This window comes from Microtus oregoni, unplaced genomic scaffold (assembly GCF_018167655.1).
Source record: "Microtus oregoni isolate MIOR12 unplaced genomic scaffold, Mior012 000050F_001, whole genome shotgun sequence".
Classification (NCBI taxonomy): Eukaryota; Metazoa; Chordata; class Mammalia; order Rodentia; family Cricetidae; genus Microtus; species Microtus oregoni.
The window spans coordinates 286,932-312,411 of NW_024543225.1; the positions used below are offsets into that span (position 1 = coordinate 286,932).

The following is a 25,480-nucleotide window of genomic DNA, read 5'->3' on the forward strand; positions in this document are numbered from 1 at the left end:
AGTAAGCATTTATTTAGAATGACAATTCCTAACAAGAATTAAATGATGACAATGAGCAAAAGTTTCAAACAAATTGTGTGTGCATATATATATATATATATGCATGTACATATATTAATTTACGCAAACCACCACCATGTTGCTATACAACTAAATTAACCTATAAGGTGAAAGATATCACGGTTTCATTATAAATCAAATACCAAAACTTTGCAAATCGTACATAAACATATAGTCATGTGAAATGAACACAGAAGAACAGCCCAAGAGGGAAAGTTGTCTCACTCTATGAGGTGAAAATGTAGACAGGTTTGTGTCTACACCCTCAATACATCTTTTCCCATCAAGCTTTTTTTTTTAATATACTAGCTTTTCTAAGACTTATAAAAAATCTTGTTTCAAGTTACAAGAACATCTGATTTTGTATACATAACCATATACAGAACAACTGCCACATGTAGCAAGTAAAGAACTTTTGCTGTAACATTTTTTCCAGATTTCCAGATTCTGGTCCATCTAGTAGGTTGGAATGATTTACCAGTTGGCATTTATGTTATTGGAACCAGTTGGAACCATTCTATACATAAGCTAAGTGCTAAAGCTTGCTTGGTTTGAGACAAATGGATTTCTAACTGGAGACAGGATTCTGAACACAGTGCTTGCTTTTTCTAGTTTATACTAACTAGGTAGACCTTGACGCAGCAACCCTGGCGTGTGGAGGGGCAGTACTGTTGATATGCTAATTATAACTGTTTTCTACATGTGCTCAGATAGCTATAGTAATAAGACCTACTCACAATTATGAAGATAACCAGAAACTCATCTGTTTTAAAAACGATTCAGCATCAAAAGACAGACACTCCTCAAACTGGAATTTCAGAGAAGTGTAGAATGAACAATTCTGTTCATAGATGCCAAAAGTCATTTTCTGCATGCTGAGATGTTGTACATGCACACACACACAGAATACATGCAGATAACCCATATACTTTTTAATTTTAGATTGTTTCCTTGCAAAAGCGATTGTGGTTAGTTATGACATGTAGCAACATGTAGTCTATCTTTGGTTCTATGATTTAGAGATAATTTTCCAAAAAATAAATGAGCATGACAAGAAAAATAATTCAGCTATCTTAAGAGAAAACTTAGTATTTTATTTAAAAAACTGAGCAAAAAAATATATAACTAATATTTGTTTTCGACATCTCCTCTAATTCTCTAGCTTAAAATCTAACACCAGTGCAATTTTATCAAACTGAATGTGCATACTGTATTTACCTACACAGCAAAGACACAAAATATCATAGAACAAAATAGTAATTTCCCTTAAAATCGCTTAAGAATTATTCATTCTAAAATGTATTAAGAAATTAAACTGCTAAAAATATATTGACAATGCTGATTCTGAAAAACTGCAAGAAAATAAAGATGGATGTAGTGGTATCTGCAGATTGCACAGATCTTCCAAAAATAAAAGGACTTGTAATTCAAAGACCCTCCCTGCACATATTTTCGCCAATATTTACATGTTGGAAATTCTAGATGATTACTTTTCCAAAGTTTCCTCTAGCTTCCCTTACGGTTTCAACTCTTGGCATAATTACTGAGCTTCGTTTGCTGACGACCTCCGTCTCTTTTCGAATATGATTTTGGAATCATATAATTCTCTCTCCCTATAGCCAAGGGACGGTCCTTTCAGATACTTTGCCTCAGCCACCTTATAATCTAAGCCATCAACTACAGAAATGGAGCAAATAATCGCTTCTGGTAGAAGAACTTCCAAGATAAACTTAATTTTGTCATCTTTTATCAGAGTGAGCATCTTCTGATCGATTTGTTTATAGATTTCTTGTAGATATTTCACCACCTGATCTAGTTGATCTTCATCTTCAAAGTATGTTTCGATACAGGGTGTGAAACTCTTGGCATTCAAAAATGATTTCAGCCATCTGGATTTTTTTGTGCCCTTTAAAATGCCCAAGAGATGGCTCTCTGCACCTTTTTCATTGACAATGAAATTGACCAGGTTCTTGTTAGCACGGTCCCGAGCAGGCTTCATCCGATCAGGGAGAATTTTCTGGAAAGATATTTTCTTGGCATGGGAAGTCACAGACATTTGCTCCCCTGTGTCTTCATTGGGTAGCTTTGGAAAGATATTTCTGAAGGTGTCTTGATTGATTATTTTCCTGACTGGGTAACTGATGTCAGCAGCATAGTACTCAAAGAATGAGCCCTTAAAAGATCCACAACCTAGTCTAACTCTGTAGTCGCAAATCAGCGACACGCACCAATCGATGCTTTCACCATACTCCTCCCTAGCTTTCTCCACTAGTTCCTGCTTCTCTTTACAGTCGTATTTTTTTAATCTTCTCAAAGAGACTCTAACGCCTTTCTTTTGAGGATTCATGTTTGCCTCAACCAAAAGCACACTTGCTTTCCTCTCTTTTCGCCTAATGCTTTTTATCACTGCTGGCCAAAATGGGCATTTTTGATATTTAAACCACACTATCATTCCGGGTTCAAATGCCCGCGTCTCGTAGCGGAGAAGGAAGCGCGGAAGCTCTTCTTCATTCTCTTCATCATTGCCTAGTGCAGCTGCACTAACAGGATTTAGAGAAGGTAGCTTGTCAGAAGCTTGAGCTTCTTCCTCAAGATCTTCAAAATCTGGTCTCTGAATTAGTAGGTCACTGTTGACTGGATTACTACAGACAGGAAGTGAAACCTGAGAGTCCCCTGAGCAGCCTTCAGGGGAGGTCTCAGCATCCATTTCTGATTCCACAGAAGATTGATTCTGGCTGCCATAGAGATTCTGGCTGCCACAGAGATTCTGGCTGCCATAGAGATTCTGGCTGCCATAGAGATTCTGGCTGCCATAGAAGCATGGAATCAGATATGATGGGCCCTCTCCAGGATCGTCCATATAATCCTCTGGGAAGGTGGAGCACTCAGAGGAACCTGCTGGGGCTTCTGGGTACATGCCTTGGATCTCTTCTTTGGCTACAACCAGATCGTCTGCTGATACAATAAACTTTTCTTCTTTAATGTCTTCACTTTCCTCTTTGAATGATAAATTCACAGACATAATTGTTGAGATGTCAACCTTTTTCTTTTCTTCTTTTTTATCATCATCATCATCATCGTTTATAAACGAAGGGTAAACTGGGTACCAGCTGAAGCCCCGGGGTGGCTTTGAATCCTCTTCACCTGGAATACCCCCATAAATGGTGTACACTTGCATCTTATCGTCAGCTAGGGAATCATCACTCTCTGAGCACAGTAAAATGGAGGCTGAGTCTTCTTGGGGGCTGCTTTCCAGTTTCCGATACTTTTTAGGGGGAGGTGAATCAGACCCCTCCACCGGTTCACTTTCAGATGCTCTAGCGGTGTCTTCTTCATCTGGCATGCTTTCCTGGCTCTCATTTATCTCTGTCACCACTTCCAGCGCCATTTTCAGCGATTTTTCATAGGCTGTCTCTTCCCTAGGGAGAACTTTGACCTCTGACTGTTCTGCTAGTGAGGCCAAAATAGCTTCAACCTCGGATTTAGTTAGTGGTATTGTGTCTCTGCTGATCACGGTAATTTTCTCACCTATTGGAAGTAACTGAACTTCCAGAGAATATGCCGTTACCCTTTTACTACTTGACGCAATTTCAGACCTACATAAGACTTCTGCTGGCCATAACTGTTCTTTCCAAAAACATAGGACATAGTCACCATCCATTATGATTTAGATTAGTGTGACAAGTAGTTAGTATTACAAAGATTGGTTGACCTTGTGTCTGCAAATACAAGTGCTATCAAAACAACAGTCTTATTAAAGTTTCTTTTGGTTTGGAGCCACAAAGAGTTTATGGTTTATGTGCACTGTTTTCTTCCACAAATATGTCCCCAGGATACTTGAACATGTTGTTTGAATAAGAACTCTGGAAGATACTGAAATAGGGAAAACACTATTAATAAATAAAACTATCTTGCCAAAGTAGCAGGTGAGCAAGAACAAACAAAAGAGATAAAATAAAGAGAGCTGTGTTCGTTGAGAGACCAGATAGAAAAAAAATATCAGCCTAATGGACAGGGAGGTAACCGTGGGAAATAAACTTGTATGATAACCTCAATTCAAGAACCCTTACAGTTTTGCTAAAGAATATGCTTCATTATAGCTAGAAGTACTTGTAATTGTATGCTACGGAATCTATTCATGTCATCCAATACTTTGAGTTTTTTGTATTCCTAGTATTACTTCTGTGGTAGTGAAACTTCAAATCTAGCAACCATGAGGATCATATGGAGGGCCTCATAGAATGTTAGCCTCTGTTCTTTTTTGGGTTTTCGTGACAGGATTTCTCTGTAGCTTTGGAGCCTGTCCTGGAACTAACTCTTATAGACCAGGCTGGCCTCGAACTCACAGAGATCCACCTGCCTCTGCCTCCTGAGTGCAGGGATTAAAGGCATGTGTGACCACTGCCTAGCATTAGGCTCCATTTGTAAAGTCTTATTCAGAAGTTCTAGAATGAGCTTAAAAATTACAATTCCACGAAGTTCTAAAATGATTCCAATACTTCATTAACACTACAAGGCAGTGTTTTAGCTAAGCACAAGGCTTTGCTTCAAACTTTCAACTGACTTATGTTTATACAAAAGTTGCTTTTAAATTGTAATGCTTCAGATAGAAAGCAGGAAGCAAAGTCAAGTATCCTTTAAGATCTCATTGTATTTTCAAATGTGAAGCATCTCCTGAAATGGGACATGTCTTACCCTCTGTCACATGGATGGTGACAGTCTTGCAATGTGATCCAACTATCTTGACTCTCAAGCCAGTTGATTTCCAGGCAGCCCTTTTACCCTTGGGGGCACGTATGTAGTCACACTGCCTTTCTGGGCTCAAGTCGAATCACATGTAGAGTTCCCACAGGTCATGAGCCTCTGATATCAGTCGAGGCTGGACAAAAAGAAGACAGGGAACCAAATAAGTAAAAGGGAAGTGGTAAAAAAAAAAAGAACAACAACCTGCCTACCTAAACTCAGTGGCATGCCACTGTGAAACACAGGCATGAGATAAAATCTCAACATTAATGTAGATGTCATGTAGTGATATTTCATTTGTATTTTAATAAATAAGGCTCATCTAAAGGTCAGAAAAGCAAAGCAGCCAGCTACTGGCTCTTGCCTCTACCTTAGTCCAAAATGGCGATCCTGCCTCCAGGAATCTCAGAATGAGACTGTGTGTGAGAGCTGTCTCCTCCTGTTTTATAATTCTCTCTAGGGCTGGGATTAAGTATGTGCACCACTACCACTTGGTTTCTATGGCAACTAGTGTGTCTATTGGAATTAAAGGGGTGTGTCACCACTGCCTGGTCAGTAAGGCTGACCGTGGGGCTGTTTTACTCTCTGATCTTGAGACAAGCTTTATTTATGAAATACAAATGGAATATCACTACAATGTCATATTTGTTTTCCCTTGTATCCTTACAAGATGAAACATTCCTTACCATTCATGCTGAAATGATCTCTTTCTAGAAAAGTAGGAGGTGAGGCATGAGGGAAGGGAGGTGAGAAATTATCTTGTGTCTACTATGAATCACAGTTTAGACTTTCTGATTGAATCTTTACCTTAGTTATCAAGTGGATTTATTTAAACTTGCAATTGTTTATAATAGAATCACAGTTATATGGCACACTCTGTCTCATAGTCTAATTAATTAAAAAATAGTTTCTCTGCTTTGTTTCCCTGCTTATAACAATGATTGTCTGAAGAAAATTCAGGCTTTCTGGCACATATGCCATGTTATGACTAGAAGCAGAAATGTAGTCTGTTGGTGATATAGATAGGACTTTAACACAAGATCCTTCTTTTTTTTCATGGAGATATGTATATTCTTTTTTTAATTAATTAATTAATTAAAGATTTCTGCCTCCTCCCCGCCACCGCCTCCCATTTCCCTCCCCCTCCCCCAATCAAGTCCCCTTCCCTCATCAGCCCGAAGAGCAATCAGGGTTCCCTGCCCTGTGGGAAGTCCAAGGACCACCCACCTCCTTCCAGGTCTAGTTAGGTGAGCATCCAAACTGCCTAGGCTCCCACAAAGCCAGTATGTGCAGTAGGATCAAAACCCAGTGCCATTGTTCTTGAGTTCTCAGTAGTCCTCATTGTCCTTAACACAAGATCCTTTTTATGGAAGAAGGTTAGAAACTGTGCTAACCATCAAGAGCCTTCTTGGGTTTTTAGAATCCTTTATGCTAAGTATAAGGATTTAAGGGCTGAGGATGTGGCTCAGTGTCAGAGTGTTTGCCTGGCATCTCTAAGGTCCTAGGTTCCATTCCCTGTACCACATTTAGAAACATTAAATAAAGTACATTGAAGGGTTTGTAGTCAGGATAGAAATAGGGTAATATTTTCAGCACAGTTATTCCGATGATTCAGAAGCTCACTTAAAATTGAAATGATACCACATACATATAAAAATAAAAGTCAAGTACAACTTGACACTAATATCCACCATGAATATTCTCTTTCTAGAAAATGTTTACATCGGAGAATGAATGCCCATTTCAAACCAGGTTCAGGAACCCCCTTTAAGAGTCTGATTTCAATATGATTCTATATAAATAAGTTTTTTCCACATGATTTTACATAACTTATTAAATGAGCCTTGTAACAAGTCTGTAATATTTTATCTCAATATTTCACTGAAGATGTAAAAAAGCCCAAATATATATGGGTTGCTATTTTAAATATACAGAATGGTAAAGGCAGCCCTGATTCTCTATATAGATAATGCATATTTTTGTTAGAGATGAATTTCTGATATTTAATTGCATCCATTATAGTAACAAACATATATTGAAATAGCAAATGTAGTTACTGTTCCATAATTTTCTCTATTTATCAGGTTTTATATTTCTCAGAAGCTTTGGAGGCTTCTGTTTTCTATTTACCAGCTATGTAATACTACAGAGTTTGCAAGTATAATATAATATTCTTTATATGGCTTATAGGAATAAGCCAAATGTGTCATTTTGGCCATACACTTAGATGATACAGAAAAATAATTTTTGGCAATCTAGGTTCACCACGTGAAGTGAAAGGAGGACACACACAGAGTTAGTTATAATCAAAACAGCAACTAAGCTACTCATTTGACCAGATGTAGGGAAACTTTCACTCCTGGCAAAAATAAGTATGGTTTAGAAGCATTTAAGTATGTTTATAAATGCATGTGTGCCTGAAACAAAATGAGTATGCTGTTTGAAATACATTTTTCTTTCACAATCAAATAACCGTAAGGCAATCTACACTCTAATGGTATTGAAATGGGATAAACTTATTACAAATAGAACAGCAGCCTGACTACCCAGAAATGCTGAATGCTAACACAGGAGTTTCTGTCACTTTTCTCCAACCACACATATATACACACATAGATTATGTGCCCATGTCTTCACTCAACTGCACATTTGGTCCCCTTCCTATACTCCTACGCATGGAACATATACACACTTTTCTGTGTATTCCAATTAGCAGACGCATCAATACACTGTTGTTGAATACTTTTGTCAGTTTTAGTTCTGTGTAAATGAATAAATGTTTGAAACTTCAGAGAATAACAGAACGCCTTGTAATATTAACAGGGTCTGCCAAGTTAGGAAATTAGCGTGACCGGCCATGCTGCACTGAAGCCTTAATTTAGAGGCTGTAATCTGATCACTCTTTCCCCTCTGTGGACTTAAAAAACCTTGGGAGACACAAAAGTTCCAGAGGATTAATTCCGTCAAAATGCCAGCAATTCTTTAAAAATCACACAGTGTTCCTTCCACTCCAGGATCATCCTTCCTATTTTCTCATTTTTGATCCCAGAGCTCTGAGAAGTCACTAGAAAATAAATTTAAGTCAGACATTACCTTGATGCTTCTTGTCAGCTGCAGTCTGGTAAAATGCGGCTCCTCCCCCAAGGCTGGCAGAGTAGAACTCACAGGCACAGCTCCAAGAAGGCTCCGCCTCCGCAGTGACGCCGAGCAGAAGGCCACTCCCTGAATTACAGGAGAGACAGTTGCCAAGAAAAACTGCTGAAGTGTGGAGACGTGGAAAGTGGAAATGTCTCCCCTTACAGAACTCTACAGTGTAAGAGCAACAAGGGTCTGTCCAAGTTCCATTCAAAGCCTGAGAGTGTATGATGTCTTGAGGAGGTAGCAAAAGCACTTTATCTCACAAGAAAACCCCAGTTTAAATATTCTTACACATTTTAACTAGCCTTCTCTGGCATCCTATGTCTATAAGTGATTATTTTCTCTTTTTTATTAGTATGTCTTCATCGCAAAATAAAGGGCTTCATTATGAACTTTTCCATATATGCCTATCATGTGCCTTGCTCTTTATATATCCCTCGTTGTCCTTTCTTGCTCCTACTTCCCACTCTGAATGATCCCTTTCCTCTTCCCTGTGGCATCCCCCCGACTCATACACATGCGTACACAGTATACGAAAAACCCCCATACTCTACTTAGAATAAGAATACAACAGAGCCTCTTTCGGCACATAACATCACCCAGCCCAGCCTGTCTGGGCACTGGGTCCGAATCCTTGGGGCACCCAAGCGGGCGGGAGTCCCTTTGTTTCGATCGCCTGTCTGCACCAAGCAGGGTAGGCGCTTTGTTTGCGACCTGCCCAACCAGCACGGAGACCTGATCTCTCAGCGCCAGGAGAGCCAACGTTGGGGAGAGCCAGCTTTGGGTAGGTAAGGAGACCTGATCCGGTAAAAGAAGATCCATAAGGGAGCATTTGGAAGAAGAGATGGGCAGACGCCAAGGCAAGAATTCACCCAACAAGCTGAAAAGCAACATGAAGCCACCAGAAACCAGCGACCTCACAACGGGAGGACTTGAACACCTTAATCAAGAAGAAGTAGAAAAGATTGACTTTATGAAAGTGATTGATGCCCTTAAACAGCATGTAAAAAACGCGCTTATAGAAATGGATGAGAAATATAAAAGAAAGTTTGAAGAATTGAATAAATCAGTGAATAATACCCTAGAAAACCAAGGAAAAACAATCAAACAGATAATGGAAACAGTTCAAGACTTGAAAACTGAAATGGAGGCAAAGAAGAAAACACAAACAGAGGGCCGGCTGGACATGGAAAATTTAAGTAAACAAACAAAGTCTAAAGAAACAAGCATAACCAACAGAATACAAGAGTTAGAAGAAAGAATCTCAGATTCTGAAGATACCATAGAGAAAATAAACACACTGATCAAAGAAAACAGCAAATCCAACAAACTCTCATCACAAAACATTCAGGAAATATGGGACACAATAAAAAGACCAAACCTAAGAATAATAGGAGTAGAAGAAGGAGAAGAAGTGCAGCTCAATGGTCCAGAAAATATATTTAATAAAATTATAGAAGAAAACTTTCCCAACCTAAAGAAAGATATACCTATGAAGGTTCAAGAAGCATACAGAACACCGAATAGGCTGGATCAAAAAAAAAATCCCCTCGCCATATAATTATCAAAACACAAAGCATACAGAATAAGGAAAGAATATTAAGAGCTGCAAAGGAAAAAGGCCAAATTACTTATAAAGGTAAACCTATCAGACTTACACCTGACTTCTCCATGGAAACCATGAAAGCCAGAAGGTCCTGGATAGATGTTCTGCAGAAACTGAGAGACCATGGATGCAAGCCCAGATTACTATACCCAGCCAAGGTTTCGTTCACTATAAATGGAGAAAACAAAATTTTCCAGGATAAAAACAAATTTAAACAATACGGAGCCACAAATCCAGCCTTACAGAAAATAATAGAAGGAAAATCACTAACTAAGGAGTCCAACAATGACCACAATACCTCAGACATCTAGAGACCCTTCACATACACAAAACAAAGAAGGGAAACACACAAACTCTACGACTAAAATATGACCGGAGTTAACAACCACTGGTCATTAATATCACTTAATGTCAATGGACTCAACTCACCTATTAAAAGGCACAGGCTAAGAAACTGGATACGAAAACAGGATCCAACATTCTGCTGTTTACAAGAAACACACCTCAACCACAAAGACAGGCACCTACTCAGAGTAAAAGGCTGGGAAAAGGCTTATCAAGCAAATGGACCTAAGAAACAAGCAGGTGTGGCCATACTAATCTCTAACAAAGTAGACTTCAAACTTAAATCAATCAGAAGAGATGGAGAGGGGCATTTTATACTCATAACAGGAACAGTTCATCAGGATGAAGTCTCAATCCTGAACATCTATGCCCCTAATATAAAAGCACCCACGTACATAAAAGAAACATTGCTAAAACTCAAGGCAGCCATCAAACCGCACACACTAATAGTAGGAGACTTCAACACTCCTCTCTCACCAATGGACAGGTCAATCAGACAGAAACCTAACAGAGAAACAAGAGAATTAATGGAGGTAATGAATCAAATGGACTTAACAGACATCTATAGATTATTCCACCCAAATAGGAAAGAATATACCTTCTTCTCTGCAGCTCATGGAACCTTCTCAAAAATCGACCACATAGTCGGTAACAAAGCAAACATCCACAGTTACAAAAAAATATTAGTAACCACCTGTGTCTTATCAGATCACCATGGATCAAAGTTAGAATTCAACAACAATCCTAACCCCAGAAAGCCTACAAATTCATGGAAACTGAACAGTCAACTACTGAACCATACCTGGATTAAGGAAGAAATTAAGAAAAAAATTAAAGTCTTCCTGGAATTCAATGAAAATAAAGAAACAACATACTTAAACTTATGGGACACTATGAAAGCAGTCCTAAGAGGAAAGTTCATAGCACTAAGTGCCCACTTAAAGAAAATAGAGAAAGCTCACATTGGAGACTTAACAGCCCACCTGAAAGCTCTAGAAAAAAAAAGAAACAGACTCACCTAGGAGGAGTAGAAGACTGGAAATAATCAAACTGAGGGCTGAAATCAACAAAATAGAAACACAGAAAACAATACAAAGAATCAATGAAACAAAAAGCTGGTTCCTGGAGAAAATCAACAAGATTGATAAACCCCTATCCAAACTAATCAAACGGCAGAGAGAGAATTTGCAAATTAATAAGATCAGAAATGAAAAGGGGGACAACCACAGACACAGAGGAAATTCAGAGAATCATTAGATCTTACTACAAAAGCCTATATGCCACAAAACTGGAAAATGTAAAGGAAACGGACACTTTTTTAGATAAATACCATATACCAAAGTTAAACCAGGACCAGGTGAACAACCTAAATAGACCTGTTAGTCGCGAAGAATTAGAAGAGGTTATCAAAAACCTCCCTACCAAAAAAAGCCCAGGACCAGATGGCTTCAATGCGGAATTCTTCCAGAACTTCCAAGAAGAACTAATACCTATACTCCTTAATGTATTTCACAATATAGAAACAGAAGAGGCATTGCCAAATTCCTTTTATGAAGCTACATTTACCCTGATACCAAAACCGCACAAAGACTCAACCAAGAAAGAAAATTACAGACCAATCTCACTCATGAACATCGATGCAAAAATCCTCAACAAAATACTGGCAAACCGTATCCAAGAACACATTAGAAAAATTAACCATTATGATCAAGTAGGCTTCATCCCAGGGATGCAGGGCTGGTTCAACATACGAGAATCTATCAATGTAATCCATCATATAAATAAACTGAAAGAAAAAAAATATATGATCATTTCACTAGATGCTGAAAAAGCATTTGACAAAATTCAACACCCCTTTATGATAAAAGTATTGGAGAGATTAGGGATACAAGGGACATACCTAAATATAATAAAAGCTATATACAGCAAGCCGACAGCTAACATCAAATTAAATGGAGAGAAACTTAAAGCCATCCCACTAAACTCAGGAACACGACAAGGCTGTCCACTCTCGCCATACCTCTTCAATATAGTGCTTGAAGTTCTAGCAATAGCAATAAGACAACATAAGGGGATCAAGGGGATTCGAATTGGAAAGGAAGAAGTGAAACTTTTGTTATTTGCAGATGATATGATAGTGTACATAAGGGACCCCCAAAACTCCACCAAAGAACATTTACAGCTGATAAGCACCATTAGTAATGTGGCAGGATACAAGATCAACTCCAAAAAATCAGTCGCCCTTCTATATACAAAGGATACGGAAGCAGAGAGGGAAATCAGAGAAGCTTCACCTTTCACGATAGCCACAAACAGCATAAAATATCTTGGGGTAACTCTAACCAAGGAAGTGAAAGATCAATTTGACAAGAACTTTAAGGCATTGAAGAAAGAAACTGAGGAGTATACCAGAAAATGGAAGGACCTCCCTTGCTCTTGGATTGGGAGGATCAACATAGTAAAAATGGCAATTCTACCAAAGGCAATTTATAGATTCAATGCAATCCCCATCAAGATCCCATCAAAATTCTTCACAGATCTTGAGAGGGCAATAATCAACTTTATATGGAAAAACAAAAAACCCAGGATAGCCAAAACAATCCTATACAATAAAGGATTGTCTGGAGGCATTACCATCCCTGACTTCAAACTCTATTACAGAGCTACAGTGATGAAAACAGTGTGGTACTGGCATAAAAACAGAGAAGTCGACCAATGGAATCGTATAGAAGACCCGAATTTTGACCCACAAACCTATGAACACCTCATTTTTGATAAAGGAGCTAAAAGTATACAATGGAAAAAAGAAAGCATCTTCAACAAATGGTGCTGGCATAACTGAATGTCAATCTGTAGAAGAATGAAAATATACCCATATCTATCACCATGCACAAAACTCAAGTTCAAATGGATTAAAGACCTCACTATCAGTCAGAACACATTGAACCTGATAGAAGAGAAATTAGGAAGTACCCTACAGGAGATGGGCACAGGAGATCGCTTCCTATGTGTAACCCCAACAGCACAGACATTAAGGGCAACATTGAATAAATGGGACCTACTAAAACTGAGAAGCTTCTGTAAAGCAAAGGACACTGTCACCAAGACAAAAAGGCAACCTATTGACTGGGAGAAGATCTTCACCAACCCCGCAACAGACAAAGGTCTGATCTCTAACATATATAGAGAACTCAGGAAACTAGACCTTAAAATGCTAATTAACCCAATTAAAAAATGGGGCACTGAACTGAATAGAGAATTTTCAGCAGAGGAAGTTCAAATGGCCAAAAGACACTTAAGGTCATGCTCAACCTCCTTAGCGATCAGGGAAATGCAAATCAAAACAACTTTGAGATATCATCTTACACCTGTCAGAATGGCTAAAATCAAAAACTCCAATGATAGCCTTTGCTGGAGAGGCTGTGGAGGAAGGGGTACCCTCATCCATTGCTGGTGGGAATGCAATCTTGTGCAACCACTTTGGAAATCGGTGTTTCGGTTTCTCAGGAAATTCGGGATCAACCTACCCCTGGACCCAGCAATACCACTCCTGGGAATATACCCAAGAGATGCCCTATCATATGACAAGAGCATTTGTTCAACTATGTTCATAGCAGTATTATTTGTAATAGCCAGAACCTGGAAACAACCTAGATGCCCTTCAACGGAAGAATGGATGAATAAAGTGTGGAATATCTACACATTAGAGTACTATGCTGCGGTAAAAAACAATGACTTCTCAAATTTTCCATGCAAATGGATGGAAATAGAAAACACTATACTGAGTGAGGTAACCCAGAACCAAAAAGATGAATATGGGATGTACTCACTCATAATTGGGTTCTAGCCATAAACAAGGGTCACGGAGTCTACAATTGGTGATCCCAAAGAAGCTAAGTAAGAAGGTGAACCAAAGGAAAAACATATAGTTGTCCTCTTGGCTATGGGAAGTAGACAAAATTGCCGGGGAGAAAATTGAGATCTTGGGGGTGGGGTAGGATGGGGTAAGGGGAGATGGGGAGAGAAAAGGGATAAGGGGAGAATGGGGGGAACTTGGGGAAAAAGGAGGATTGGGATAAAGGAAGGTTAGATAGGGGAGCACGGAAGCACAATTCTTAGTTAAGGGAGCCACCTTAGAGTTGGCAAGAGACTTGAACCTAGAGTGGCTCCCAGATGCCCAAGCCGAGGTCCCCGGTTAGTTCCTTGGGCAGCTGAGGATAGGGAACCTGAAATGACCCTATCCTATAGCAATACTGACGAATATCTTGCATATCATCATAGAACCTTCATCTGGTGATGGATGGAGATAGAGACAGAGACCCACACTGGAGCACTGGATTGAGCTACCAAGGTCCCAATGAGGAGCAGAAGGAGGGAGAACATGAGCAAAGAAGTCAGGACCACGAGGGGTGCACCCACCCACTGAGACTGTGGAGCTGATCTATTGGGAGCTCACCAAGGCCAGCTGGACTGTGACTGAAAAAGCATGGGATAAAACCGGACTCTCTGAACATGGCGAACAATGAGGGCTGATGAGAAGCCAAGGACAATGGCACGGGGTTTTGAACCTACGTAATGTGATGGCTTTGTGGGAGCCTTGCCAGTTTGGATGTTCACCTTCCTAGATATGGACGGAGTGGGGAGGACCTAGGAGTTACCACAGGGCAGGGAACCCTGACTGCTCTTTGGACTTGAGAGGGAGGGGGAGAGGAGTGGGGGGAGGGGGAGAAGGATGGGAGGAGGGGGAGATGGGTGGGAGGAGGGGGTGGGAAATGGGAGGCTGGGAGGAGGTGGAAACTTGTTTTTTTTTCTCCTTTTCTCAATAAAAAAAATGAAAAAAAAAAAGAATACAACAGAAGAAGAAAACTATATGCCAAATTCTCAGAAGAACATTGATGCAAAATTCCTTAATAAAATACTTATAAATAAAACATATTTATAGGTGAACTGAAAACCATGCTGGTATCTAAGAAATGGTGAAGACGGACAGTCTTGCAGACAGTTTTAATGGCTGTGTCTGGCAAATATCACCGCTGTCCTCTAACCAGAACACAGGTATGGAAGGCAGACTACAGTAGAGCCTGGAGAATGTCGTTTCCTTCTGACTGAGGAAGAAAGTGAAAAGTTTGGTGAACACGTAGCACTCTCTCTGCCACATAAAGGTTTTTTTTTTCTTTTCTTTCCATTTTTACTGATGTCTTTTGCATGTCTAACTGCATGGCTGTGAAGATTCTGAAGGCAATGCTACCACAAGCACATACGCTGCTAGACTGGGCTTTCTGCCTCACTTTCGCTACTTTTCATGTTCACTGTAAATTGACCACGATAGACAGATACAGATTGGAAAGCTATTCGGAACTAAAAAGAATGATGTAACTCACTTGAGATGGCAGATCTTAAGCCCCTAGCAGACCTACACATTCTGCTAGCAACTTATGAAACACTGAACTTGTGTCTTAGTTATGTCCCTGGATTTACCTGTCTGTCCTTTGAATAGCAGCACAAAAATAGTTGATCTTATAGTGCTAAACAAAAATGAATCACTTTTACAGAATACTAAATATTATTATTTAGCCTAAAGAGGATTACTTGGCTAATGTACTATATTATTTTATTTAAACGAAGAGGGTTATTTGATTATACACTTTATAACATTTTTCTGCCTATTAATTTACATGCCCAAGGGCATATAAATAGTTATTACAATTTAAAACTATACTTTGTTGTCTATTTCCTATAGTATGCACAAATCAGTCAATATTGTACCTATTCCATGGATATAATTTTATTTTACTGTTTTGTAGAAGGCTATAAAGGGTGATAAATACTAATAAATGCTAAAATTATATTAGTGCTATTATTATGAATTAGATGATATAAAAATCATATATAATACCTATAATTTTTACATGCCAGGCAATAGTATTAGTATTTGACTGGCAATTCACTAAAAACCAGATAATTTATTTCATTCTACATAAATATTATTAGTATTAGCATTGAGGATAGATGCCAGTGATTTATTGCCACATGCTAGACTGTCTATTAAGCCATCTACATATATTACAAAATATTGTTGGAAAGTCTCTAAAGTTTGAATGTATCCCCCAAAGTTCATGTTTTGGAAATGTACATCCTCAATGCCTAAGTGCTGAGAAGTGAGAGACCTTTACGTGTTGGTTAAAACCTTAATGAACCTATTCTACAGCCGTGCAGCAGTGGTTTATTCATTGTGGGAATGGGGTCCAGAGAAAACGATGAACTTGGGTCTCTCTTTCTTTTTATATGCTACTTTTGTGACCTTACAAAGGTCTCTGGCAGACATGGTCTCTCAGTTTTTCATTATTTCAGCCTGTACAACGGTGAGTCAGACATATGCCCATTGTGAAGAAATGCTCTAGTCTCAAGTACCCTGTTAGAACAGTGCAAATGGACTGAAGTGGTGAGCGTTTTCAGCATTCTCATTTTGTAAATGAGGTATTAGAGAGATTAAGGAATGTTTACAAGAAGGTCCACCGTGTATTTGGCACAGGACATTTCGACCTAGGTACTCTGACTCCAGAGTTAATGTTTGTAATCACTAAGACACATTGAAAATCCTTTGTTGCAAATAAAAAATGTTCTATACCTGTGCGTGGGATGAATAGCTGAGAAAAATAATTAATCTTAAAGCATTATGTGCTGAGTCACTGGAACATAAAAGAAAATGTTGTACCTGATTCTGCATTTAGCTTGCCTCCCTCTTTGCTCCTCTCCCATCCTCTTCTATTTCTCCTCCATTTGACTAAGACATTCTCAAACAATCATGGCAGTGAGTGACATCCTATCATCTTTGCCAAAGTTTACGCTAATTGCAAATGAGGTGTAGCCTGCACGCCAGGGCTCTGCAATGGAGTGGGCTACTTAGAATCTGTCCACCACAGCACCATATGATTTATTATGCATGACATTTTCAAAATAATAGAAGGGTAATAATAGTGAAAAGATCACTGATGCTGGTGTTCCAGATGGGAGAGGGTGTAGCTTTAAAGGGGCAGCACAAGGAAATCATGGGGGTGATGCAATACTGACTTTTGACTGTAGTGGTGGTTATAAGAACCAGAATATATGTTAAAGCTCAAGTATAATACATGATGCTTTAAAATACAGTTTGAATCTATAATAATACAAAGAATAAAAATGTAAACACAACATAATAATAACTGGCATACAAAAATCAACTCTATAAATATACTTTAGGAACCACCTGTTTCTAGGATGTGTTTAATATAAATAGCAAGAATAACACATGCATACATTACTAAAAAGCACCAGAAGTACTTTCTCTTAAGTACAAGAAGCATAAGAAAATGTAATTACCAATTTAACAAACTTAACAATGACAACTCTCTAGATATCTTATAAGGTCCTAGCTATCCCTCAGTCTATCATGATAGAACTATGTTAAATTAAGTTTCAAAAGCTGATGAACTTTGTGGTAGCATGAATAAAAATGGCCCCATAGGCTCATATATATGAATACTTAGTCATTGGGGAATAGAACTGTTTGGGAAGGATTAGGAGGTATGGCCTTGTTGGAGGAACTGTTTCCCTAGGGATGGGCTTTGAGGTTCTCTCTCTCTCTCTCTCTCTCTCTCTCTCTCTCTCTCTCTCTCTCTCTCTCTCTCTCTCTCTCTCTGTTTGTGTGTGTGTGTTTGTGGTAGTTGGTGAGCAATAGCTGCCTTCCAAAGTTCACCCAGAGATTCAAATTGGAGCTTACCTGCTACTAGGAGAGGGAAGACTACTGAGAAAGCTCTAGCTATCAAGGTCCAGGCCCAAAGGCACCCCCAAACATTGGGACTACCCTGTCTAAGACTTGCTGCCTCATTGGGAACCTAGTACTAGTGGGCAAAATGGGAAGAACATGAAGATAGAGAGAGATCCCCTTCTGGTAGTACAGGTATATAGGGGCTGATGAAAATTTAGGGCAAGGAATCGAGGACCAAAATCTTGTAGTGCACCAGCCTCTACTTGAAAAACCAATACTGCAAACTAGTAAGAATAAAGTGATAAAATATAAGGAACAACGTCAAACAAATTTTTATGAAACCAGTATTTACCCAATACCAACAGCACAATAAAAAGTACTGAAAGCTACAGACTAGTATCTCTTATAAACATAAAGCAAAAATCTTCACCAAATACTACTTCTTGAAACAATGGCAGTTATAAATGACCTATCAAGATCAAATGAAACTCATTCTGGGGAATGGAAGGATTGTTCAACATCACCAAATCCATCAATTCAATTGACCATCCTAGAAGACCTAAAATGGTAGAAAATCATGCAGACAAAGAATCTAACAACATTCCACAAACATTCAGGATAACAACACTGAGCACGTTATAAAACAAATGAATCTTCTTCAATCAGATCACTAGTATTTACAAAAGCCATACCGTTACCGTTATACATAGTGGTGATACGTGGCATGCCCTTCTGCTAAAACAAAAACATAGTAAAAGTATCTGCATTGAGCATTTCTAGTCAACATTGGGCTGGAGGCCCCCGTGAATATAATGTGGCCTTGAAAATAAATTAATTTTATATGTCCTGGAAAGGAAAAGTAAAACTGCCTTTGTCGATAACATGAATGATCTATAAAAAGAATCCTAATGAATCAATTAATCTAGAGTTGACTGTGTTTCTATACAACAAAGACTTAAGGTTAAAGTTCTTAAACTCCATGTATAATTTTATTTAAAAAATATACAAGAAACACGTATGGGAGACAGCTTAGTTGGTGAAGTGTTTGCATTGCAAGCACAACGTGAATTGGTTCCCTATGGCCCACATTGAAAAAGCCAGGTGTTGTGGTTTGTGCTTGTAATACAGTACCTGGATGGCAGAGACAGATGGATTCCCCAGGGCTTGCTGGGCAGCCACACTTACCTATTTGGCAAGTTTTGGGTCAAGGAGAGATTTCATCTCAAAAAAAAAATCAAAAACAGAAACAAAAACAAAAAACTAAATGCAAGATTAGTATGTTAGAAACTTTAATTAACATGCTCATGCAAATAATTAAAGATCTAAATAAATAGGACTAAATACCATGTGAATTGACAGAAACACGAATTTTAGGGTGTAACACCTCCCATACATATCTATAATCACTGTAACTTTAATAAAAATGAGGTGGAAAAACATGGGACGTAGAGGAGCCAGTGTGATTTCACACTGTAAAGACCCGAGTTTATCCCAAGTACCTATGTAAAAGCCAGATACAATGGCTTGTGCCTGCCATCCCAGTCTGTGAAGGGAGACAGGAGGATTTTGGGAGCTGGCCACTCATCTAGAGAAGACAAGGAAACTCCAGGTTCAATAAGATACCTGATATCAAAAACATATGAAGAGTGATTGAGGAAGACACCCAGTGAAGACGTCAGGCCTCCACATACATAAATGCACACACAAGCATGTGACACCCCCACCATGAACATAGACAATTCAATAAAAGAAAAAAGCTTGAATAAATAATTTGAATGCAAGACACTAGAAAACAGTCATTTAAAAAAGAGAGATGGGGGTCAGTGGAATGGTTCAGTAGTTTATAGTGCCTGCTGCTCTTTCAGAGGACTTGAGTTCAGTTCCTAGCCATAACGTCAGGTGACTCACAACTGCCTCCAAGATCTAACACTTTTTTTTCGGCCTCCCTAGGTCTCTACACAGAGAGGTGAGCACACATGCATGCGAGCACACAAACATATCTTTAAAAAGGACAAAATTACTTGGCACCAGGTCAAGACATAAGATTGTGATTAGGAGAATTACTTAAATCATTTAAAAATGGTCCTTTTATAATGTCCCAGTACACAGTCCTTATCGTAGCCAATGTATAAAAGGAATCAGTATGTGTGCTGGTGACAAATGAGAGACGGGCAAGGGCAAGGAGAGCTGGGAGAACCCAGGGGTACCATTTCCATTGAGGGAGTACTCTGGGATCTTTCAAAGTTTATTCTAAGGACTCTTCTTTTAACTTACCTAACTCGTCTGTGCTGTTTTATCTACCCATACCAGCCAGCCAGAATTCAGGGCCTGAGTCTCCTATACTGGCCTAGATAACACAATAACCTATCATTAAGAGGGTGACAGTCAGAGGTTTGGAATGACTGGCATGGCTACTTATCGACAGGATTCTTTTCAAGGGTCTCTAGTGAGTCATACAGTTTGGCTTGGACATGGCCGTCTTCCAAAAGTAGCTATCATTGTGAACATTTGCCTAATTTGATTATAGAGCTTTAGCACATACATTTTCCTCAAATTATAATAGAGTCATTCTCAAATAAACTCAGAGCTTGAAAATATCAGTTAAACTGCATTTGAGGTAATCTATGGACACAGTGGAATACACAGACAGACACGCACATGCCAGAATCACTGGTAGAGATGGTTATGGCTGTTAATACCTATTATTCCAGCACTAGGGAGGCAGAGACAAGAAAACAGCTGCAAATTCTAGGCTGATCTGGTCTATATAGCCAGTATCAGGCCAGCCTGTACTCTAGAGTGAGACCTTACCTCTAAAAATCAAACCACATGGGGCTGAAGGGATGTCTCAGTATGAAGAGTACTGGCTTTTCCTTCCGAGGCCCTGAGCTTGAAAGCCAGCAGCCATGTGGTGGTGCACACACCCACTGTAACCTTGTGCCAGGGGATCAACCAGGGATCCATCACCCTTCTTTGGTCTTTAAGGGTATTGCACACAAGTGTTGCACAGACATACCTCATACGCCTGTACACACAAAATAAACAAGCAAGCAAGCAAGCAAGCAAACAAAAAGAACACTGGCAATAGTGCACTGAACCAAACAGTTTTATGTTTCCTGTCGTTACCACATGACTGACTAAAAGCTGTCTTGATTCTCCTTCCAGCTGTGTTCCCAGCAAAGCCTTTTGGATACTTCTGCTGGACACCTCTGCAGCTGCATTGCCTTTCAAGGGCTCAGAGGGATCACAGGTCAACTGTCCACATCACTTGCTAATGTGGAGAAACCCTGTCTCGAAAAGCCAAAAAAACAAAAACAAAAACAAAAACAAAAAAAACCACACAAAACCACAGAGAAACCCTGTCTCGAAAAACCAAAAAAAAAAAAAAAAAAAACACACACACACACACACAAAAGCCGGGGCTTGCAGTAAGAGCTGCAGGCCTCTTCCCTCAGGCCGGCTCCTGGTCGCCTGGCTAGCTTATACCCTGAAATAACAACACACAAACTGTATTTATTTAAACACTGCCTAGCCCATTTCTATTAATGTGTGTAGCACCAAGGTTTGCTTACCGGGAAGATTCTAGCTTACATCCATCCTGGGTCGGAGCTTCCACGCGTCTCCTCAGAGAGCAGAGCTAAAGCGCGTATGAGCTCACTTCCGCTTCCTCCCAGCATTCTGTTCGGTTTACTCCACCCACCTAAAGGCTGGCCTATGAAATGCGCCGAGGCAGCTTCTTTATTAGCCAATGACCTTCCTCCATCAGGGGCTCTCTGCTCTTACCCAGGATTGAGGCAGCCGAGTGGCACTACACGCTTTGGAAAACATGCAAAGGCAAAGCACGACCTTCTCCCGAAGGCCAGTGGGGTCTGTAGCATACTAAGGTTGAAGAGACACAAATCAAAGCAGCACCAGGAGGAACCGTCTGTACTTATCTCTTTCCCAGCCTTACGAAGAGCGGCTTGTAATTTGATACGCCACGGCTACCAAACCAGAAAAAAGCTGTACTCCAGATCTCCAACTTCATATGTTCTTAACATGAAATGCTTTATGAAAAGGGAAGATTCTTACCTTCAGCCACGTGAACTGTGGTGCTCTGGTCCTGCGATCCGGCTGTCTCACCCAAGCCACTTTCTCAACAGAGCCTTTGCTCTGCTGGACAGTCCTGCAGCTGCTTCGCCTTTCTAGGATGCAAAAGGATCACAGGTAAACTGCCCATATCACTTACAGATGGGATATGAACTGAGGCTGCTTCAAAAAGGAACAGAGAAGCAAACCAATAAAGTCGGTCTTTTAAAAGTGTAAATGAATTCCCCTAACGAAACTCTTGTAGGCGTGCCGTCTTGGTCACAGATAGAGACTGAAGAGAACCAAAGCAGCCGGAGCTTTCTGTCTCCTTTGGGCCAAACCTTATGAACTCCAATTTTGAAATGTTTAGAGTCCTCACAGCCGTCTTGAATGGGGCTTTGTCTTCCTTACACAACAGCTTGTGAAATGAATTTTCACTATATACTACATGCTGTCTTAGATTTTCCTAACACAAAATAGGTTTCATGGTTTGCTTTGCTCATTTTATAAAAAACGCTTGTGTGTGTGTGTGGGGGGGGGGGGGGGATTAGGCTATCTGGCAAGCGCCATCTTGTGTCCAGAAGCAGAACTGTCACTAGCATATCCCAGCCTGCAGCTTTCTCGGGCTTCTAGAATATACCAAACAGAAAATCAGAGCTTTGTCATGCATTGCATAAAAGACAGGGTCCAAATGTCCTCATCCCCAAAGTTCTGGACTGTAAAATAAATTTCATGCCTATTGAAAATATAAAATATGAGAAAGCTACAAAAATAATTTTAGAAAGATAACTCTACTAATAATTGACTATATACCTTATATATTTTAGATATACTCACAAACTCATACTATCACAAGCCAATCGTTTTTAATTTTTCATTTGGTTTTGAGTCTGGGTTTTGGTTCTTTGATTTGCTCTGCAATCCAGGCTGATCTGGAAATCACTATGCAGTGCCTAGCTAACTTGGAAACGCAAGGCCATCCTCCTGCCTTAGACTCTTGAATGCTCAGATTCCAGATGTAAAACACCATGCCTTGCAGCCAGTGCAGGTCATTAATGCATTGTTTCAAATTCTATTTTCCCCCAACTTTGAAGCATTTTATTGCAAGGTTTAGTTTCTGATATCATTATAAAATGATCAAATCTAGATTAAAGATTATTTTAAATCCAGCCTGTTTGCTTAAGCCTATATTCCCATCATTCATTCAATGGGCTGAAGTATGAGGATTGCCACAAAGCCAGCCTGAAGCCACATAGTTCCCGGTGAGCCTGGTCTATAGTCTGTCTTCAACAACAACAACATCAACAACAACAACAACAAGGCTACTTTAAAACAGTAAGACCACTTCTATCTCCAGTACATAAAAATTCCATTAGTAGTAGGCTGACCCCCTTTTTTTCTGATTTGATTATACACATTAATCAATTAACAAAATTGTATTTTTTTCTCCTTAAACAACTTAAAACGCTGCTTGTCATTCTAAACTTACTTTTTTTTTTTCACGATTTCTACTTTGCCGACAGCTTTTCAAATCACCAAAGCTTCATCCTTTTATTTGCCTGCTACGTATAACGGTCCATAGCATTGAAGTAGCATGCTGCACAGGACTTTTAAAACTGCTTAGGGAAATAAACCCAGTCCCCTATCTCACGTTTAAACTGAGCTAATGCTGAAAAAATAATGGTTCCTGCTCATCACTGCTATACCTGTGGCCTGACAGGAGCCCTCCCAAGCAGGATGCACGCAGGGCTGTAGTCTACACAACTTGATTTCTTGCTTGACTGGGTCCAAAAAGAAAGAATTAAAAAAAAAAAAAAAACCTCTCTCAGCAAAAGAAATGGATTATGAGAGCACTTACCTCTGTGTGTACTGTGTGTGTTCACGCGCGTGTATGTTTGAAGTGAAATAGGTATGCGATCTCAGCATCATTTGGCTTTTCTAATTATAAAAATTATCGGAATAAAGCAATTCAGAAAACGCTGAAAGCATTTCTTCTTCTTTTTTTTTTTTTTAAATAGATTACGTCTCACCTCGCCACCAACCAAGTAGACCCAAAACACTCAGAGACGCAAGGAGTCTAGTTTCTCGCCCCCGCCCCCAGTCAGGAAAACGCGCATTTTTTTTTACAAGTGATATCACTCAACAGCGTATTTAAATCTTGTTCCAAGCCCATGCACCTTTCTGTGTCATTCATTTTATGATTGCGTTTTCTGACAGTAATTTTTTTGGCCGAATGCAAATGTTTAAAACAACATCGTATTTAAAAACAACAACAACAACAAAAAAAAAAAAAAAACAAAACAAAACTGTACCAGAGATGAAAACATAGAATGCCACATAAGAAAATGAACATGAACGGCATGCCTCACTGAAGACTTAATTTAGAAGCTGCTGATCACCTCTCCCCACACTACGGACTTTCAAATTATCCGAAAACCCCAAATTCCAGAGGATTAATTTTACCCGAGTAACGACAAATCTATCCAAACATTTCTAATTTCTAATTTCTATTTTCTTTTCCCACCTTTCCCCTCAAAGCGCGAAGAAATTCCCAGAAAATAAAGGGCTTAAAGACAGCCATTACCTCCTGGCTCCCAGTCTGCTGCCAAGGCCGGGAGAAGTGCAGCCCCTCCCCCAGGACAGGAGCCTCAGCGAGCGAGAGCGAGCCTCCCACAGCTTCCCACAAGCTGGCAGAGGCTCCTCCCCTTCTCCTGCTGGGGGCTGCAGGGGAGCGAGCGCCCCTCTGGGATGGCCTTCAACTCAAAACCCAGACTTGTTTCCATCTGGGGAAAAAAAAAATTGAAAAAAAAAAAACAAAAAAACTCCAAAGCAGAATGGCAACATGTGTCCCTTGGTTTGCATTCAAAGCACCAGGGTGGATGACACCCCTCCCCAGAAAATGCAGATATGCCTTTACCATATATTAAAGACCCAGATAATATCTTTCAGATAATATCTTTTTGCATCATACATAGTTGTTTTTATTTTTCTTTCTTCTTCTCCCCCCCCCCCCCCCCCCGCTTTTGCCTCTCCAACCATATTATTTCTGCAAACTCTATTAAGGTCCAGCTGCTCAAAAATGTATAAGAAAGATCTTGCCAGGTCCTCATTTGTAACTGGGGTGAATTAATAATACCTTATCTTGGGGGAGAATTAAGCCTTTGCAAGATTAATTTTCCTGGTCCTGAGATATGTGCCTTCTCCCACTTGCATGTGTGTTCTCTGTCCAACCCCGTGTGTGTGTGTCTGTGTGTGTGTGTGTGTGTGTGTGTGTGTGTGTGTGTGTGTGTGTGTGTTAATCAGGTCTTCTTATTCATCCTTTCAGAAACCTTAGCACATTTTAGTCATTTCTAAATATGAAACATGAATTAAAATTCTTTCAAGAAATACATGTATCTAATACTGAAGTTAGCGAGGAAAGCCTTGTAGTAAAACATAGCATAAGCTAAAGCGGAAAACTCAACAAACTTGGCACAAGGGTTTCAATGCAAAAACATCTCTGCTCTAAAGTCGCTCTTACGCAGCTGTGGGGCCTCCCATCTGTAAATCAAGCACTGAGGAAACTGAGACAGGAAGCTTGGGGGGGGGGTGGCGGCTGAAGGGAGCCCGAGTGAGAACCTATGTCAAAAACTAATACCCCCCCCCCCATAAAAAAAAACAATACAATGTCAAGGGCAGCCTAAGGTAGCTCTTACATGTTGATTAGAAACAAACAGCAAAATAAAAATAAACGGACAAAGGACAAGAGGACATGAATAGTTCATGAAATTCGA

The 25,480-nt window shown here is 39.6% G+C and overlaps 1 protein-coding gene across 1 annotated transcript; it reads right to left on the reverse strand.

Annotated features, from left to right (window-relative positions):
- Positions 1–24,387, reverse strand: LOC121436654 (PWWP domain-containing DNA repair factor 3B-like). Its single transcript, XM_041636664.1, has 5 exons — positions 24,292–24,387; positions 21,711–21,823; positions 7,897–8,025; positions 4,756–4,939; positions 1–3,933 (listed from the first exon to the last, which is right to left on the reverse strand). The coding sequence occupies exon 5, from the start codon at positions 3,719–3,721 to the stop codon at positions 1,601–1,603; it is 2,121 nt and encodes a 706-aa protein (XP_041492598.1). The 5' UTR covers positions 3,722–3,933; positions 4,756–4,939; positions 7,897–8,025; positions 21,711–21,823; positions 24,292–24,387; the 3' UTR covers positions 1–1,600.
- Positions 24,388–25,480: the final 1,093 nt, after the last annotated feature.